Here is an 18,075-nt window from a genome sequence, read left to right on the forward strand (position 1 = left end):
AATAAAAGACCAAAAATCGCGTAAAAGAAGAGGCACACGAGCAATTGATAAAAAAAAAAATTTTGAAATACTTGCCAGTTTATCGTAAGCATGATAATTTTATTATTTAATTCTTAATGTTATGAATGGGTCCGAGCATGACAATAATATTTTGATAATATGGTGCTATCAAAACTGGAAAAGTTCCATTTAAATCCACCCACTGGCAACATAGAATGGCCTCTAATGTTTCTAGCTTAAATATTTTGTATATTATCAGTAGAAGCTAGATAGATGGTGTACCCATTTCGAGCAAACGTACTAATTCAAAAAGTCAGTGTTGTAAAATGTTTGCTTATCTCGTTTACATGCGCCCAAATGTATGCTTTGTTTTTGAAAGCAGTTAGCCGAGTGGAAAACGTTTTTCTCGAAGATCGTATAACTATATACATACATTAGTTAGTTAAGCTTGTGTTTTTCATGTTGCTGTCAAAGCTAACATCTGCCTTAAAATGTTAAACTAGGTTTCGTAAAAGCTCGTGTTTTTGTCGTTATTGATTTATCTGACAATGCTCAAGTTTGACTCTAATTACTATTAAGCTCATGCCCATGCTCTTATCAAGTTTCACAAGTTGATCTGCCTGTCACTGCTTGGCTTAAAAGTTGACAAGCAGATAGCCTTGCAGAGTTGCCACCATTGCACATATGAGAATTGTATGTAAACGAAAAACAGCTTGTATTTGACAGCTTAGTCTGTTGATAGGTTATTTTCAAAGAAATGACGGCGTTGCCACATTTGTATTCAGTTACCTTACTTTACTTTCAGCTCGTGGCAACTTTGACAAGAGGTTAATATCTGGATAAATACTCAATGAAAAATCTATTTTGCGCACGGCATTTGCGGCCATTTTGAATATTGAACTACATGAATCACAATTAGTATTTAAGGTGCTTATAGGCATTGCATGGTATGACAATCGCTGCCTTCAAAATTGCTGCATAAACAAGCTTCCGAATTGTACTTAAACAAATTACCAAATAAAAACCTTGATAAAAAACATAACCGAAATTGTTTCGAATGTGAAACCTAATAAACAAACGCTTTGTGATAAATATAAATGCACCCGATTCGAGAGAATTGATCGCCGTCGGTGGGCCCCAAAATGCCAGTTGGCAAATAAATGATAATGGTATGTCGTTGGCGGTGGCTTAAGTTTCGTCAAGTGACACTAAATTATTAGCAATTATCGGAGACAAACGGTTCGCAACGACTTTAAAATTGGGCATAAATTTGCAGTACAATGAAACAAAAATAAAAAAAGAAAACTTAAATAATTTAGGAAGAGCTCTTCGAAATTTATGATGTGTCTGAAAATTGAAGCCCAGCCATGTGATAAGAAGCGTCAGAAATATAATTCTGATAGGCATGCTACAATAATTGGCATGTTTCACATTTTGAATGATCGTCAGGGGCGTCAATACATCAAATTTCAATCATTCATGCTAAGACTTAAATATGTTGGCTCTTTATTTATATAACTTGATTCATTCTCATGCTCCAACCACTGCATTATACATACATATTTATATATGTTCAATTGATTTCTGGTTCTTACAGCTTCGTATTCAGACATTTTATATATTTATATTTATATATATATATATATTTGAATAGTTTTGTAAAATTGTTGTTTTACAGTTATAAACTAATTGATTAAATTGTTTGCGCAGCATTGTCCGAATTAACCTCTTTTATAACATTTATTTATTTAATGCACACGAATAAATATTTATATATATAGCACTTAGTTGCTGCACGTAATTGTAAAGCAGGTTTCTATTTATTGAATTTAATCAGTTATTGCATTCGCTTCTTGTTTACAGTACATTTTTATTTATATTTATATTATTTATATATTTATATGCTTCACAAGTTGTTCTATGTTGCAGTAATTGAGAGTTGTTTTTTGTGTGTGTTTGAGTATTACGCTTGGCTTTATGTGTGAACTTTCATAAATTAGAATGCGAAATAAATAAATTATATTAAAATGTCACACACATTAGGTTAACACTTTTAAATTTAAATTCATATGTTTTGTAATTTCGGTATTGGATTAGATCTGTTTTATCTTTTTGGTTTGATAAGCACTACGCATTACAATGCCGATAAAAGTTCTGAGTATTTGCTGTTAAAAATTAGGCAGCCTAGGCATACAATAAAATTATTTGAATTAGATTAGAAAATTCAAGTAGCAAAAAATGATTAGTATAGTTAAAGTTAGGAGTTAGTTAGGAGCTTTTGACCTTCTCAATTTGTATAAATACAAATACAAGCAGGTAATTAAGTAAGTTTAGGATAGGAGGTTAATAACGTTTTACATATTTGTGTAGATATATATATATATATATATATATATATATATATGCATATATATATATAGGTATGCTCATTGGTATTTGATTAGTTATTTAAATAGCTATCAAAGCTCTCTAGACCAGATTGGCCACATGTGTTGTGTCCATGTGCTGTATTAAGACGTGTATAAAGGACATCTCCTTGCGCGCATTCTCCAGTATCACCTTGGGATCATCTGAAGTGCAGCGCAAACAATTTGGCGCAAACACCATGGCCAGATTCGATGAATCCATTTTGGTGCAGCTAACCACTTCCGAATTGGAGAATTGTTGCAGAAAGTGTATTAAATACGTTAGGACCTGTTGAAAGAAATAAACCGAAAATTATGTTAACTAGAGCGTTAATAAAAAGTAGGATTTGTTAACTTACCAGTTGATTAATTTGTGGCAACTTATTAACTATTTCTTTGGCTTTATCGGGATCCTCGGTATTCACACAATCCTCGTAATAATCATCGGGTATGAGCGGATCGTACAGTTCACGATACCACAACTTAAGCAGACTAGCGGGCGCATGTGCATCAACTGCAAATACAAATTAAAGGGTAAATACATATAAATAAAGTCTGGTTCAAAGTTAACACACCCATAGTATTCTTATAGTCAGGAACATCCCATCGATCCAAGCGATTCTTCATGCAATTGACCTCATCCACATCAGCGGATACACGAAAAATGCCCTCCGTTTGTTTGCCATTGAGCAGCAGCACCTAGAAAATATATGGAATATTAAGGAGCTGCATGCCAGACTTCAGATGGAGTATTACTTACATGCTCTGAGAGCGTGGTTTGTATCCAAGGCAGTTTACGCAATGGAAATTTGTCCTTTTGTAGATCCATCACCTCGGATAACGTATTGCCAAACATGCTATTTCGAAGGATTTGTTGCTGCAAATAAAAACAAGTTAATTATAAAACAACAATTAATGAAACAGACAGAAAGCAAAACATGGCCATATCAGCTGGGCTGCTGATCAAGAATATGTGTACTTAGGAAATACTATGTAAGGGTATAAAGGATACTAAAGAAAGTATTAAAACAATTGCCAACTAACCCGCGCCTGTTCCACCTCATCCTCGGTGGGTTTCTTAGCCAAACGGCGACCGCTGCTGCCAATGCGATCCAAGCGGCGACAACAAACAGTTGCATAATGCGATATCTGCACATGTATGGGCCATTTGCACACCTCCAGAAAGCCGGTGGCAAACGAAGGATCACGATGACGATTTACATAGCTGCAAATGAACAACCGGATTAGAAGCTATAATTGGCTAACGAACTGGTGGCACCTACTTGAGCAGCGTGGGCTGAAATGTGGGTGACGGCGGCACAAAGCTCAAACAAATGGCCATTAGCTCCCAGCCGCGTATAAGTGACTCGCGCTTGGGATTCTCTGTGGTCTGACGGCATAGCTGCACATAAAGCTCATCGCGTAGTCTGCCAAAGAAAAAGATAGGATAAGACTTTGAATTTGAAGTTAGATCGTGCTCTATACTAACTGCTGCTGCGGCAGGGAGGCGGTTATGATATCTATGGCCACCGAGTTTAGGCTCATGCCAATGCGTGCCTTGCGATCGCCCATGTAGATTTGGACCAGCTTAAATAGTTCAATGGCGGTCTTTTTGTCGGCCTTATCGCGCGACAGGGCCAACATGGGTCGGGTAATGGCCTCCGCCGTCCAGCTGAGCATATCGCGCACCGATGCCTTCTTGCGAAAGATGCCTTTCGAGTGCAGATTCAAATTATCCGCCGCGAATTTCTCAATATCACATTCCTTCATGCACGCCAACGTTGCGGCGCCGGGCGCCCGCTCGCTGGGCGGAAAGATCTGCTGTATGGTGGGCTTTAGCGATGGCGGCGCCAACTTATGATTGCCGCCACGACTCAGGCTGCTGCTGCCCGCCGCTGATTGTGCGACAGTTGCCAACAGCTGCGACTGCTGCTGCTGCTGCTGCAGCTGCTGGGGGTGCAACTGCTGGCCATGATTGGCTTCCTCTTTGGTTAACTGGCCGGTGACTAGACGCGAGATTTGACGATTGGGCGAGGGCAGAGTTTGTGATTGCTTCTGCTTGACGCTAGACGCATCGCTGGGATCCAAATGCAGCTGCTGCTGATGCGGTGGCGGCGGTGGCTGACCCAAGCCATGACCATGACCTGTGAACGGATAGGAGGGCGTATTCGAATACAGCTGTTGATTGTGCTGGTTATACTGATGACCCTGACCCGCCGACGATGCGGGGCTGTGCGAGACGGTGTCATAGTATGAGATCTGATAGCGAGCTTTCGGCTTGGGTGCAGCGGCGGGCTCCTGATTGCTGCCAATACCCTCGAGCACGGCCTCCACGTTATCGGAGCTACAAAATGGTAAAACAGAATTAGTGAATCATATTAATTATTAAAAGTATTTCAGCTATGTGGCTTACATTTCCTCGCGTCCAGCTGGATCGTATGGCGGATACTGATAGGCATAGTAGGACACGCTGTCGCCCATATTGGCATAGTCATCGATCATGCCATAATTGTGCTCCAAATAGCCGCCATGCGTATCCGAGCCACCGTCAGAGTCCTCATTGTCCGGCTCATGACCAGACAGTGAATGCTCCGACTGACTATCCGAGTGATACGAGTCCGAATCGCCCACGCCGTCGCCATCGCCGCGATAATCGTAACCACCACATAGCTTGGCCTGCTCAATGATGTAGTGCTTGAGCGGCAGCAGATGCGGCATCTCCTGGCCACAATTGCTATACAGCGGCGATATGTTGCCATTATCATACTCCACATCGCTGCTGTCCGCGTGCAAATGCTGCTGCGGATGATGATGCGTCTTGGCGCGACGCGAATCCCGCTTCTCACCAGCATTTTGTAGAGGATGATAGCCACGCTTGTCCAGGCTGGAGCTGGCGCTGTGCCGCAAGGAGCTCTGACCCGGATAATGATGCGATTGCGAGCGATTTGCCGTCGAGCTGTTCGATTTTTGCCGCCTGGCCGCTGAATCATTGGAGCCTCTGGACGAGTGTGTTAGCATACCAAGATTATCTGAGCCACCACTGGGCGAAATAGGCGCCGTTTTGCCCAGCGACATGCGCTCCAAGCTGAGCCGATCCAGGCCGCAGCCGGGCTCCTGAATGCGCGGTGAATGCTGCAGCTGCGCCAACTGTGGTGGCGGATTTGTGGCACTAGTTTTGGCCTGACGCGAGCTTTTCGTTTGCGGGCTAATCGGACTCTGTGGGCTGGAGTCGCTCGAGTGCTTCTTGTGGCCGCTGCTGCCGCTGCCGGCGGTGCTGGTGGCTGTATTGCTGCCACTTGCCGCACCGCCATGCCCCTTGGTATTGGTTGTGTGACGTCGCCGTGAGAGCGGTGTATTCTCCACCGATTTAAAGTACTTTTCGTGCATGGAATCATCACTGGCAGCGCCACCATAAACAGCACCGCCAACACCACTACCGACGCCGCCGCCGCCACCGCCGCCATTAGCCTCGGCGCTGCTTTTGCGATACGATTTGCTGTGATGTCCAGCGGCGGCAGGATTTATAGAGGAGGACATAAAGCTGCCGGAGCGTGCCAGTGCGACCTTGTAGTCGCGATCTGTCAAGATGAAAATGTTTAGTTCGATATTTAATAGATAAACGCATTTTAATTGAACTAACCGCCGATGGCCGCGCCAAAGGATTTGCCCGAGGTGGGCGCACCTGCTCCGCTGCGTTGTGCGTTGCGTTGTTGCTGCTGTTGCTGATGTTGTGCATAGTTGTACTGTCGCTCGGCATCTGGGGATATCTTTTTTTTCTGCGCCTGCGGCGTATGTATCGAATGTGTAGGTGAGGCAATATCGGATGACTTGGAGGAGCAATAGCCCTGCATATGGCCGGGCAGCAGCTGATGATCAAAGTATTTGTTGCTGTCAACGACGGCGACACTACCACCAACATAGGATGAGGACGTGGCCGAACCATGCGGTAAATTATGTGAACTGACGCTTTCTTGCAACATTTCAAAGCTGATGATAGCGAGAGAGATAGAGAGAGAGCGCGAGATGAAAAAACTATGAGATAGTTGTTTGTTTTTTTTTTTTTTTATGTATATATGTGTGTGTGTGTGTGTGCGTGTGTGTACAATGTAAGGCATAAATGTGTATTGGCAGGTGTAAAACAAAACAATATTCAACCTTTGCAACCATAACTATGGTATGCTAATCCTAGCTCGAAAAGAGCCCAATCTTATAGTAGCAAACTCTTAAGGATTGCTAGAAACATTCCCTATTGAGAAAGAATCTACTTTCTGCCTTGATTTTTAGTTTTAAGTGTTAAGTTCGAGCGCAGGTTTGCCCAGCTACCGAAAGGTTACATTGAATGAGAATCTCGAATTAAAGAACTTGTGGAATACAAGATGAAATCTGTAAAACACCAATTTGCAGTCTAGAGCTAATTGTGTTGAAAAGCATACAAGATCTGACATCTATGCATAATATATAAATGCATTACACATACGCCTAGTAGAACAATCGTTTATCATGAGCTAACATGACCATTTTATCTCATAGCTTTATGTAGAAAGCAAACCTTAACACCAAGCTTACGTCCAGCAAGCACTTGCAAAAGCCAAACCCATTAAAACCCAAACTTACGCGCCATTATCCTTGCCAGCGCGCTGCTGTTTCTGCAAGGAGCCTAGACGCATTGCCTCATTGGACCCGGGAGCACCATTGGCGGCATCATTGAAGCGCCGGTAGCCATGGGCGCTGGACAGACTCGAATCGCTCGACTTGCCCGATTCCTTGTAGTGATTGCAAGAGTCTGTGTGAGAGAAAGGTTAATTGAGAGAGATGATGCGGAAAGCGAAATGGAAGTGACTTACCCTGAGAGCGTCGGGAACCGTAACCCTGCAGTTGCTGCTGCTGTGGCGGCTGCTGCATGTCCATCGAACGGGCTGAGTCACCTGTGCCGACGCTGCAATGGAAGAGGACACGTTCGTAAATAAATCAACGAGTGGTAATTTAATGGGAAGCTTACCGAAAACTTTGACGCCCTCGTGGACTGGAGATCATTTCATTGCACGCGGAGCTGCTCAGCTTCTCCTCGGAGCTGGCCATGGTTCCGTTGCCGCGCGGGCCACGCCCCTTTTTATTGGCCGCTGACATAGGCGATGGCTGCTGCTGCTGTTGCTGGGTTTGCTGCTGCTGCTGCTTTGCCAGCGATTGCTTCTGGGGCGTAGTCTGCTCCCGTCGCTCGCTGGGATCGGTGTTCTGTTTGAGCGTCTGCAGCTTGGCCAGCGGTATGATGTCACACTTGCTCGGCCTATGCCACACGGTCTTCTGCGTGGCCGCATTATAGTAATAGAAGCGCTGCGTATTCGTATCAAACAATTCCCACCATTGCGATGAGTCGGTGCGCTTAATTGGCACATCCTGTACAGAGTCAGAGAAAAGCAGAGAGTGTGAGAGAGAGGGAGTGAGAGTGAGAGTGAGAGAGAAATGAAAATGAATCCAAGCGAATCAAATGAGCAAATCTCATATATCATAACTGCGTTTCATACAACTCTAACGCACAAGAGTGTGTGTGTGTGTGTGTGTGTGTGTGTGTGTGCGCGTGGGTGTGCGTGTGCCGTTGTGTGGGAGGTGTGTGTGCATTGGATTATGCGCTTATTGAATGAATATCATTCACATCATTCAAGCGCATAAGTCAAGCACATATCATTAGCATATGCATGCAAATTATTTTGAAAATGATAAAATCATGCTTTTGTTTTCCTTTTTCTACTGGCTTTGACCCAGGCCAATGTTTACTTATTTTATCAGACTTAAGTAACATATATGTTTTTACACATTTTCCTGAACGTGCTCGTGGATTTTGCATTTATATAAATAAAGCAAAATCAACTAATTCTCTAGTTGGATTTTTGCTAATGCAATCAGTTCCTGTGTCTCGTCTCCCACAGTGATAACCCATATATGAATACATATTTTCTTTTGAATAATTATTTCCTGGAGCCTATAGAAACACTAAACGTAACGAATAATAATTAGACCATATATCATAAAGCATTTTACAGCATCAGCATTTTACGAGTTGCATCATATAGGTCTCTGGGGTAATGGGCACGTTTGCACAAACACTCAAGCAGAAGCACCCCGCTTCCCTGCCCCTCCCTAACCATCCAGTCGTTTCAGTATTATATTTCAAGAGTCGTCGCTCAAAGCCTCTTTCACCGTCGCCCGCCCCTTAGGCTGATGTCTGTCGTTTGGTTTACTAAATTGTTATCCAACAATACTTTGGGAAACAGTTTTAACTCAAGGGTTCTCTGTGAATTGGGGCTTAATCAGCGAATTTCGACCTAATCAGCGGCATCTGTTGGCCTGTTTTATTGTGGGCTTCATAATCGTGACATCAGCTCTTGAACAAAAATACTCAAGTCTACTTTTTTGCCCAGGCTCAGTTTGTTTTTAGCTATCTCTTTCTGTTTGTCAGTGGCCCCTCCCTGTCCGGCCCGTGGCCAAGTCAGCTTCATTTTTCTGCGTTGACCTTGAACTTTGCAGCAGCAGCAGCAGCTGCGCCCAAGTGGAGCCACCCCCCCACCAGCTCGCTGCATCCGCGACGGAGGCCGATAGACAGGCCCTGACCCAGGCCCAGGCCCAGGCCCAGGCACAAGCGAGGGCCTCTTTCTTTCTCCTCTTCTCATCTGCGACATTGTTGTTGTGGTTTGTTGGTTTGTTGATAACAGCAACAATGCAGTCCGCCCACTGCGCGCTTTTGCATTGAAAGCTTTCGGCTCGGCTGCCTTTTCATTTCTGGTTTTCATTTCCATTTTCATACGTCGCGCGCATTGCATAATTTTTTGTGGGCGCACCCAACGCGTTGATTGGGACAAGGCTAACAGCAGAGAGAAGCGAGCAGCGAGTAGGGAGAAGCATCATCGTCGTTACGCTTTTTGCATTGTTGCGTTTCCAGCTGTCAGTCAGTCAGTCCGTCAGCCAGTCAGTCATTCATCCGTGCAGCCGTTGAGCCGGACAGTCGGATAGACTGACAGCGCTTAAGTGGGTCTATTTCATTGTGAGACCTTCCACTTTGAACCTCCCCAGCCCGCCTGACACGCCACACTCTGTTGTATATTCCAGCGCGTGCCACATGCAGCAGAGGCCACAGCAAAAGCAGCGAAAATAAAAATCTTAATTGCAGCAACACGAAGTTTGTATGCCCTTACCGCAATGCTTCTTATATTACAAGTTATTTACGATAAATGTAAGTCCGATATTAACAAAAATCAGATATATCGATAAATTGTCGAACTATCGATTGTTAGTACTTTGGCTTGAAAATAAAAAATTAAACGCAATACAATACGGAATATGTCAAGTTCCAGTATAAAACATTAAATATCGATAAATTTCAAATATCGATAGTCCGATAAAAATACAAAGTATTTAGTTCTGTGCTTGACCCCACCTATTTGTGACGCTCTTTCGATAAATATTAGTAAAAAAGTATCGATAGTTGCGATAGTTGAATTTTCAAAATGTTCTTGTGAGATTAAACTATGCAAACAAAATGAAATAAAACTTCACAGTATTCCCTCTACTGATTCGTACACTAAATAAAAGCATGGACTTAAGTCCGCGTCTCAATTCGCTGCCTTCGACACGTCCTCATTTCGGCCTTGTGCGATATACCGAATATTTTGTAATTATGGAAATACAACAAAAACAATAACAACAATAGAAATAACAACAACAACGAGGCTACATCTTTATCTCATTGATGGAATTTGTGTTTTTGCCTCCATTTAAGAAAATGAAATTAGAGCAACGCGCACACTGTCAAAAAATATCTGAGGAAAATCTGTCAAAATTAATATGCATGGATTATATTTGTGTACAAATTTACGGAACAGTGGATAAAAGCATAGCAGAAGCTGACAATATTTATAATTATTACTCATACGCAAATACGCACCACAATATTTAACTATGAGTCAAATGCATACGATATATATTTAAGATTTTTTAAGATTTTTTTAAACGAAAGAAACCGAAAAATGGCAATGTTTTCTATATATCTTAATGTTAAGAGAGATGAATAAGTTTTTGTAAATATCTCACAAATTGGATTAAATGGAAAAATGTTTCTTAAAAGACTAAGAAACAATACTTTTTTTATTTTTCAATATTTTATGGCAGCGGAAGATGCGTGGAAATGGCATAGCTATAAATTTGATCGAAAGTCCTGATATATTATGTAAAGCCTGGCAGAGCTTAATCAATTGAAACTTTATCTGGAGGCAGCATATTTTTGGCATTTAATTGCCCAAATTCCATTACTTCAATGAAATTCAATTGCTTCGAAAGACTCATGGTTAATGTGCATTCCTGCTCTTTATAAATTCATTAAATTTGCTAAATTTAGATCGCATACCATATTACTCTCTCGGCCCTATTGAAAAACAATTAAGCTTTTAATCAGCGCAGGAAAAATACAAATGGGCCGTGCACTGAAGGCACGCACAAATTCTAATCAGCTCCGAACGGGGCCTATCGGCGCTGCCCGCCTATTGCCGAGGTCAGGAATGGAACCCAATCCGAAGCCCCCTCAACATAAATGGGCAGCACATCTGTGAATCATGTGCAAAGAGCCGGAGAGGTTGGCACCATAATAAATGGAACGTACACAAAAATTTGTAAATTAGGTCATCGTCGATATTAAAAAAAAAAAAAACCCAAAAGAAAAAACAAATAGAAATAAGAAAAAAACATAAACTTCAAGCGCAGCACAGGCCTAAAAATAACACGAGCGATAACATCTGACTGCAATAACAACAACAATCGAAATATTTCAAGAATTTTTTGCAAATTAAATTGAAATTGTGTCATCAGTTGGCAAACATGTAATTTGAACAGCATTTTTATAGAGTTTATTAATATTGTCATTCATGTTTTCTTCCTATTCATTTTATACATATTTGTTCTCCCAGCCGTCTGGCGTCTGCCTGTCTGCAAAAGGAGTATTACCTAAAATATCTAAATAATTTAATATAAAACGAAGTGTTTCACAAATTAAAATAACTTCGGGTCAAGGTAAATGTCCTCTATTTTAATTCCAAATATTAAGATGCAAAATTTCTTTCAGCATTTCAATAATAATCATTTCTACAGTTACTAAAAGTTAACTAAATTTTGTATGATTTTTAAGCAATTTGTAGAGCATCAGAAAAGTTGCATAGATTCGACTCTGGCACAGTTTTAATTGCCGTCGATTGATAATGAATTGAATTAATGGCGCGTGCACAGTTGTGGACAATATTTCTAAGCAAAATTGTAAAATCTATAAAAAAAAAAAAATATAGATATATAAGAAAACATTGCTAATTATAGATTATAGCATTATAGTATTTTCTTTTAGGGGAACTGATAAAAACATGTGTTTGACATTACAAATTATTATTTTTTTTTTTGACATAAGTAAATCCGTTAAAATCTTTGAGAAAGTGATTCCAAATAAAACCCTCTAAGCTCCTAATTTCTTTATATGGTGTTTCTTAAGTCCCCTAGGGCCTTCTTATAGTTCCATTAATGACGCAAACTCTGAACTGGATTCTATTGAATTAGCTTTGGATATGATAATTGGGAAACATTCAACGAATTTGAATGACAAATGGTTTCATTTGTAATATTCCCCATTCTTTCATGTGAGGAAGCATTTGTTGAATGTGCAACTGATCAAAGAGAAATACAGTAAGCATTCACTTAAGCGAACACCTAGAGTTCAAATGATCAATTTGGGTTAAAAACAAAAGGGACAAGAAACACGATGGCTGTCCGTCAGTAGAGCTTTCACTGTACCACCGAAATATTCAACTACTATAATTATTTAATTATCAACAGATATTAGCTTAAACGCAATCAACAAGTCGTAATATTTCCTGTAACCGATGCATGACGTGGGCCTCGAGCTACCTCTAATAACCGAAATCTATTAGCGATATTTATGCGCGTTTAATTGCCAATGTAATTGCCAACAAATTTATGCAGGCCGTGCAACTTGGCCAAGCTTATAACCCACTTGGCAAGAAGAGAAAAATACACAGGAAGTCGCTGTGGCCAAAAACGGTAATGGCGATAACTATGCAATAGTCTAACGATTGTTTGTATAATGAAAAAGAAAACTGAACAACAATTTGAAATATTTTGACGATTGCGTAGCACGGCCCCAAACCCAAAAGACACCCTCTGCGGATCAACTGCAGCCTTTACGAGCTTTGCCTTTGGCTTTGGCGGACGCACGTAAGCATTATCGTTGACTGCTTCTTTGCGCTTCTCTCCTCTTCTCTTGTGGCGTTTTGTAACACTAAACGAGCGTGTGGGCAACTTCTCTGTGCTTCTTTCCTAACCGGAAGTTTTACAAAGGCAAATGAGCAAAAAGTATGAAAAAAACAAAAATAAAGCAGCCCGGCAACGAGCACTGAGGGGAAGTAAGCCAAGAGTTATAATAAAAAGCTTAGGTGCAACTTAAAGCAAGCATGCACGAGCAAGAAATACCCTTTAACTGGTGAGAAATATATGAAATAGAACTGGCTTATGGTTTGGTTCGGGGCACAAAGTTCGCACAACGAACCAACCGAACCATCCGTGATCCGGTTCAAGGTTCCGTTTAGAGCAATATGAAAAACGGTACTTTTGAAATTGGCTTTCAGCCTTATTACCAATATACCCCATTTCTAATTATGCTTACAGGGCATACAAAAAATAGGCAGTGGACTCAACTTGCTGTGCATAAATTTCAAATCACGTACAATGAACGCAGCAATTGTTGCTGTCTTTCTCTTCTATTATTGTTTTTGTTGCAACTGCTGGTGACACAAAAAAAAAAGAGCAGCAGCAGCAGCAGCAGCGGCAAGAAGAAGCAGAAAAAAAAGAAGCGACGACGTCATTAAAACAAAAAGCTGCCAACGGCAAAGCGACAAAAAAAAAAAAGTTGTTGCTAATTTAAAGCGCGTTTGCAGCTGGGTGGGCGTGAGAGAGAGAGAGAGAGAGGTGGAGAGAGAGAATGTGAAAGAGTGCATGTGTGTGTGAGTGCTGTGTTCCTTTTGTGCCCAGTGCCTGTCCCTGTGCACGGTATGCTGCATCAGCTGAATAGATTATATTGCGCAGCTAAAAGGATTCTTCGTTCACTTCCTCATGGCAACTCGGCAATAACTGCAGTGACATCTGCGTCGGCGCCAGCAACATTGCTGCAGCAGAATTTAGGGCATATGCTAGGGCTATTCGTTGTGCCAGTAGGGTGCAGTAAGGGTATACTCGAAATGAAGATTTTTATATACATATTTAGCTGTAACTGTCTGTGCTGACTGCTTGACTGACTGTTATAAACTGTTAGCCCAAACCATAAAGCAAACAATGCTGATTTCCTAAAGTAGAAATACCTCCCTGCCAGGTCTCAAATTATGTGCAGAATGAAAAAAAAGGGACTTGATAATTTGGTCATAGAAAAAGCTGTAATAATATATATATCTTTTAATAAAATGATGTTTGCATGAATTCTGCCCAACACTATTTGTAGTGTATTAAAAGGTGCGACCTGTCGTTGGTGATACTTCGTTTGACGCTCACTTCCTGCAGCGCAACACGCGGTCACACGGCGAACACCAGGCAAAAGTGTTGTGAAGTGTGGGCGATGACTCAAAAGAGAGCGAGAGTGACAAAAACCGAAACACAGCGTACAAAAACACAACACACACACACACACACACACAGGGCACACACACACACATTGACGAGAGAGTGCATTCAGAAGGCTTCGCATTTTAGCTGCTGTGCAACTGCTTAATGTACATACACATACGCATGTGGGTGAGCATGTATGTGTGCATCTACATAGCTGCAAAAGGGTCGCAATAAATCTCAGCGTTAAATGGACAATAACACCCTAGTGAAGCCAAAGGCAAGGCAAGCGCCATGCACTGCATGTCCTGTGCACTATGCATGCGAGTCCTTTCAGTAAGGACGCACACACAAACACACACATACATATAACACACGCATACATGAAAAACGAGGACGCAGTCGGGGACATTGCAGAGCCAAACAACAAAATCAATGAAATTTTCACTACTTCCGGCAGTACAAAAACAACGAAGCCAGCTCTAATCGAGTGTGATCGAATAGAATATACTCTGTGTTAATAATCAGCAACAGATGTGCCTCTTCTTCTTCACAACACGTTTCCACATTACAAAATATGTATTCAATAATAACTTCTAATAACAACACTTACATATGGATTTCGAGTGGAATCGAATATCCCCATATTCATTTTGTAAGTACAGGGTATACAAAAAAAAAAAAAAAGCTAAGCTAAAAAAACACACAGGTATGTTATGACATGTGCTGAAAGAACTTTTGCTTCTGTTGAATTTGTTTGCTTTAGAGCTTTGCCGCTCTGGCCAGACGTCTAAAGTTATTAGCCTGCGACACCTTTTGCTAATGCCGCATGGCAAAGGGGAGCAGGTGGGTGCAGCGGAGAAAGGACAAAGCGTCTAAAGGAGCTGTGCAAACAGCTCGCCGCCGTCTCCGATGATGATGTTTTGTGTGCTCAGAAAGCAAAAGTTGTGACTGCAAGCGAGCAAAAAAGGAAAAAAGTAGGGTATAACCTATGCACATATGTAAGATATATACATGTATGTAATCACAGGCATTCGATATTGATCCGTCTCTATTTCTCTTTAATCTCCACTGTCAATAGATTTCAAACCTAAACTGAAGTAACATTAAGTTTTATTTGGTTTGTATGCCCTAACAGAGAGTTTTAAGGAAATCTAAAACGACCATTAAGGAAATTAAGTCAAAGAACTCAACTAACGGGTAATTTTCCTGGCCCACTTTATCTTTTTAATTGAATATTGAAGGTGGGTATTCCTTTAAGAGCTCGTTCACTGTATTCTTCACGGGGTATTTAAACAATTTTCTATAGAATAAAAAAGTGTTATCTAACTTTTAACCCAGTTGTTATTAACCGATTACATAGCTCACGCCCTATGCCAATCGAACGAATGTTACGCCAAGAATTGGTTTAAATACAATTAATTAACATTGTTTACGCCATTGACGAACTGGGTCAAATAATTTTCCATTAACATATGTATATGTGTGCATATTTGTAGGTTTTGCTGTAACATTTGCAAAACAAGTGACCCATGTCAATTAAGCAAAAGCCGAACAAAAAGGCAAAAGTTATGTGCAGCATACCGAACATTCTATGCCCTTACTACATAGTAAATGCACCCACATTAGCACTGTTCGCTGGTTATAAGTTTTCCTTACAGAAAGCTCAAACAAACACACATAATTTTTCTTTAAAAACTGCAGAAACGCTTGTATTTAAAATAGAATAACTTTTTTGAAGATTTAAACTACTCGAATTTCAATACGATATTGTATGATTGCCCCGGAGTATTATTGCTTTAATTATAATATCCAAGCTAAGGGTATATAATATAAGCCTGATAAAAACAAATGAGTTCATTAATCCCAATATGGCAATTGGCATGAGAGTGTTAATGAAGCGTACTGTATGTACTATGTGTAAATAAAATAATTAATTTCATTATTTACACGTAGATCGTAAACGTTTTGAGAAACTTACCTCGGGTGGATCCCAGACGCACTCGCCAGTTGTTAAATTGGCGTACATGTGCTCCTTGGTGCGTGGTTCGATAATTTCTACCCATTCTATTCTGTAAGCCAGAAAGAGAGCGTGAGAGTGTGTTAGAAAACGTAACATAAATAAAGATATTCAAAAGGCGAGATGCGAGTGTGTTGCTATTTTAAAGGCAAAAAGCATCTCTGGAATGCAGCACACAACGCACTGTGGAAGCTGAAACAACAACAACAACAACAAAATTTAGAGATCTGAGTGCACACGCAGACAAATTTCATTCAATATATCATTCATTCATTCATGAATGCAAACACGCAAAAGATGTGTTGCAAAAAAGGCACAAGCCAGAAAAATTACCCAAAAATAAAAATACCACCCACAAAAAAAGTACCACCCAAATTGCCCTGTGCGTGAGTCGTCGCCCTATTTTGTGTGCGTGTGTGTGTGTGTCCGTTGTTGGTTTTCCCCCATGAATGCCTTGTTTTGGGCTTTTCTCTATACACAAGCATACAAATATATTTTGTCAAACATTTTCCGGTTTTTCCTTATTCGAAGCTGCAGCTAGGAACGCCGCACCGTCCTTACACACACATGTAGGCACGACAAATATACATATACAGAGAGCGGGCGCTCTCTCTCTCTCTCTCTCGCTCTCTCGTATATGTATATGTACTTGAACGGCCGCGGATGCCAAACAAAACGACGCTTGTTGCCGCGCCTTGCAAGAAATCGATTTTGCAGGCCAAAATGCATAAATTTTGAAGCAACTAGCATTTAATTAAGCGAGGGGGAAAATGGCTAAGTGGCTGCGGTGGAGTTCGGGGCAGGGCGACAAAGGAGCAATGCAATCCACACGCACACATTCACGCACGCACGCACACACGCACACAGAGACAGGCTGCGGTTGGCGTTGCCATCGTTGGGCTAGCCTTAAGGGGAAGGAGCTCCTGCTGTACAATCATTTGAGTTGCATTGCGTATATATTTTCGCACTTCTCAACACACGCACAAAACAGTCGTATGCTTTGTTATAAGGCAACTTTTTAAACAAAACATTCAACAATATACTCTGTTGTTTTTGTTGTTGTTGTTGCTAGCAAATTTGTATACTCATTTCAACACTTCGTTTCGTTGTAGCTGTTGTTGTTCTTTTTTTTCAGTGCTGGATATAGTGTAACGGCACACACCTTTCACAACTTGAACTCATTTTTCCAACGCTTTATTACACTTGGCCGCTGTCGTCGCTGTCTCCTTTTGCTATTTCTGCAGCTGCTTTTCTTCTTCTTTTCTTAGCACATGCACCCGACTGACTCTCAGCGCACAAACACGTACAACAACTTAATATATTTTCACTACTACAACTACACTTTTATTTGATTCGTATTCGGGGGCTGGGGCAGCGAAATGCAATTTTTCCTTTTCAATTGATTTTTCTTCCACTCGCACTCCTTTTTTCACTTTGCGTTTGCCGCAGACGCTTGGCGAACACTTTCACATTTATGATATAATTTACAGGCCATATTTTCGCTTTGCTCTTTGCTTGCACAAATGCATTTTCTTTTTTTTTTTTTCAATTATTTATGTGACCGTGTTTATAATTAAAAATAATTCATCCGCCTTGCATTCACACGCCGCCGCCGCTGTTAATCAACTGTAAACGTCAGCTGTTTTCGATTGAGAGCACAATCGATAAGAAAAACTATATCGTCTTAACATCGTTTACAGTCTCTGTTAAATGTTAACATGCATGTAATCAGCAGCTGTTTTCGATTTTAATGGAAAAGTTATTGTCGATAACGCCTAAAGAGCTCTACCAAATATTTGTTCTCAAACTCAAAAATGTATTCTTTATTGACCTTTACATTTACATAATTTAGGCAAAAAATGTATTCGCAATTGCCTTATAAACTCTGCAAACATAATTGTCAGAAGCTGGGTGACCACTTTTACAGAACTAACGGATTATCGCTTAGTTCATCTGGCCACACTTTTTACAACTGTTCACAAGTTCAACTACTTTAGTTTTCAATGAAACGAA

General features: G+C 40.9%; 1 protein-coding gene across 1 annotated transcript; it reads right to left on the reverse strand.

The window, feature by feature from the left end:
• Positions 1-1,766: 1,766 nt before the first annotated feature.
• Positions 1,767-17,694, reverse strand: RhoGAP93B (MyTH4 and RhoGAP_KIAA1688 domain-containing protein RhoGAP93B). The gene is made up of 14 exons (XM_002056320.4): positions 17,225-17,694; positions 16,024-16,114; positions 7,405-7,799; positions 7,250-7,341; positions 7,020-7,188; positions 6,046-6,392; positions 4,819-5,983; positions 3,895-4,749; positions 3,689-3,832; positions 3,450-3,630; positions 3,166-3,282; positions 2,981-3,104; positions 2,765-2,919; positions 1,767-2,694 (listed from the first exon to the last, which is right to left on the reverse strand). The coding sequence occupies exons 1-14, from the start codon at positions 17,242-17,244 to the stop codon at positions 2,470-2,472; spliced, it is 4,080 nt and encodes a 1,359-aa protein (XP_002056356.1). The 5' UTR covers positions 17,245-17,694; the 3' UTR covers positions 1,767-2,469.
• Between the last annotated feature and the right edge of the window lie 381 nt (positions 17,695-18,075).

This window comes from Drosophila virilis, chromosome 2, assembly GCF_030788295.1.
Source record: "Drosophila virilis strain 15010-1051.87 chromosome 2, Dvir_AGI_RSII-ME, whole genome shotgun sequence".
In the NCBI taxonomy this organism is placed as follows: Eukaryota; Metazoa; Arthropoda; class Insecta; order Diptera; family Drosophilidae; genus Drosophila; species Drosophila virilis.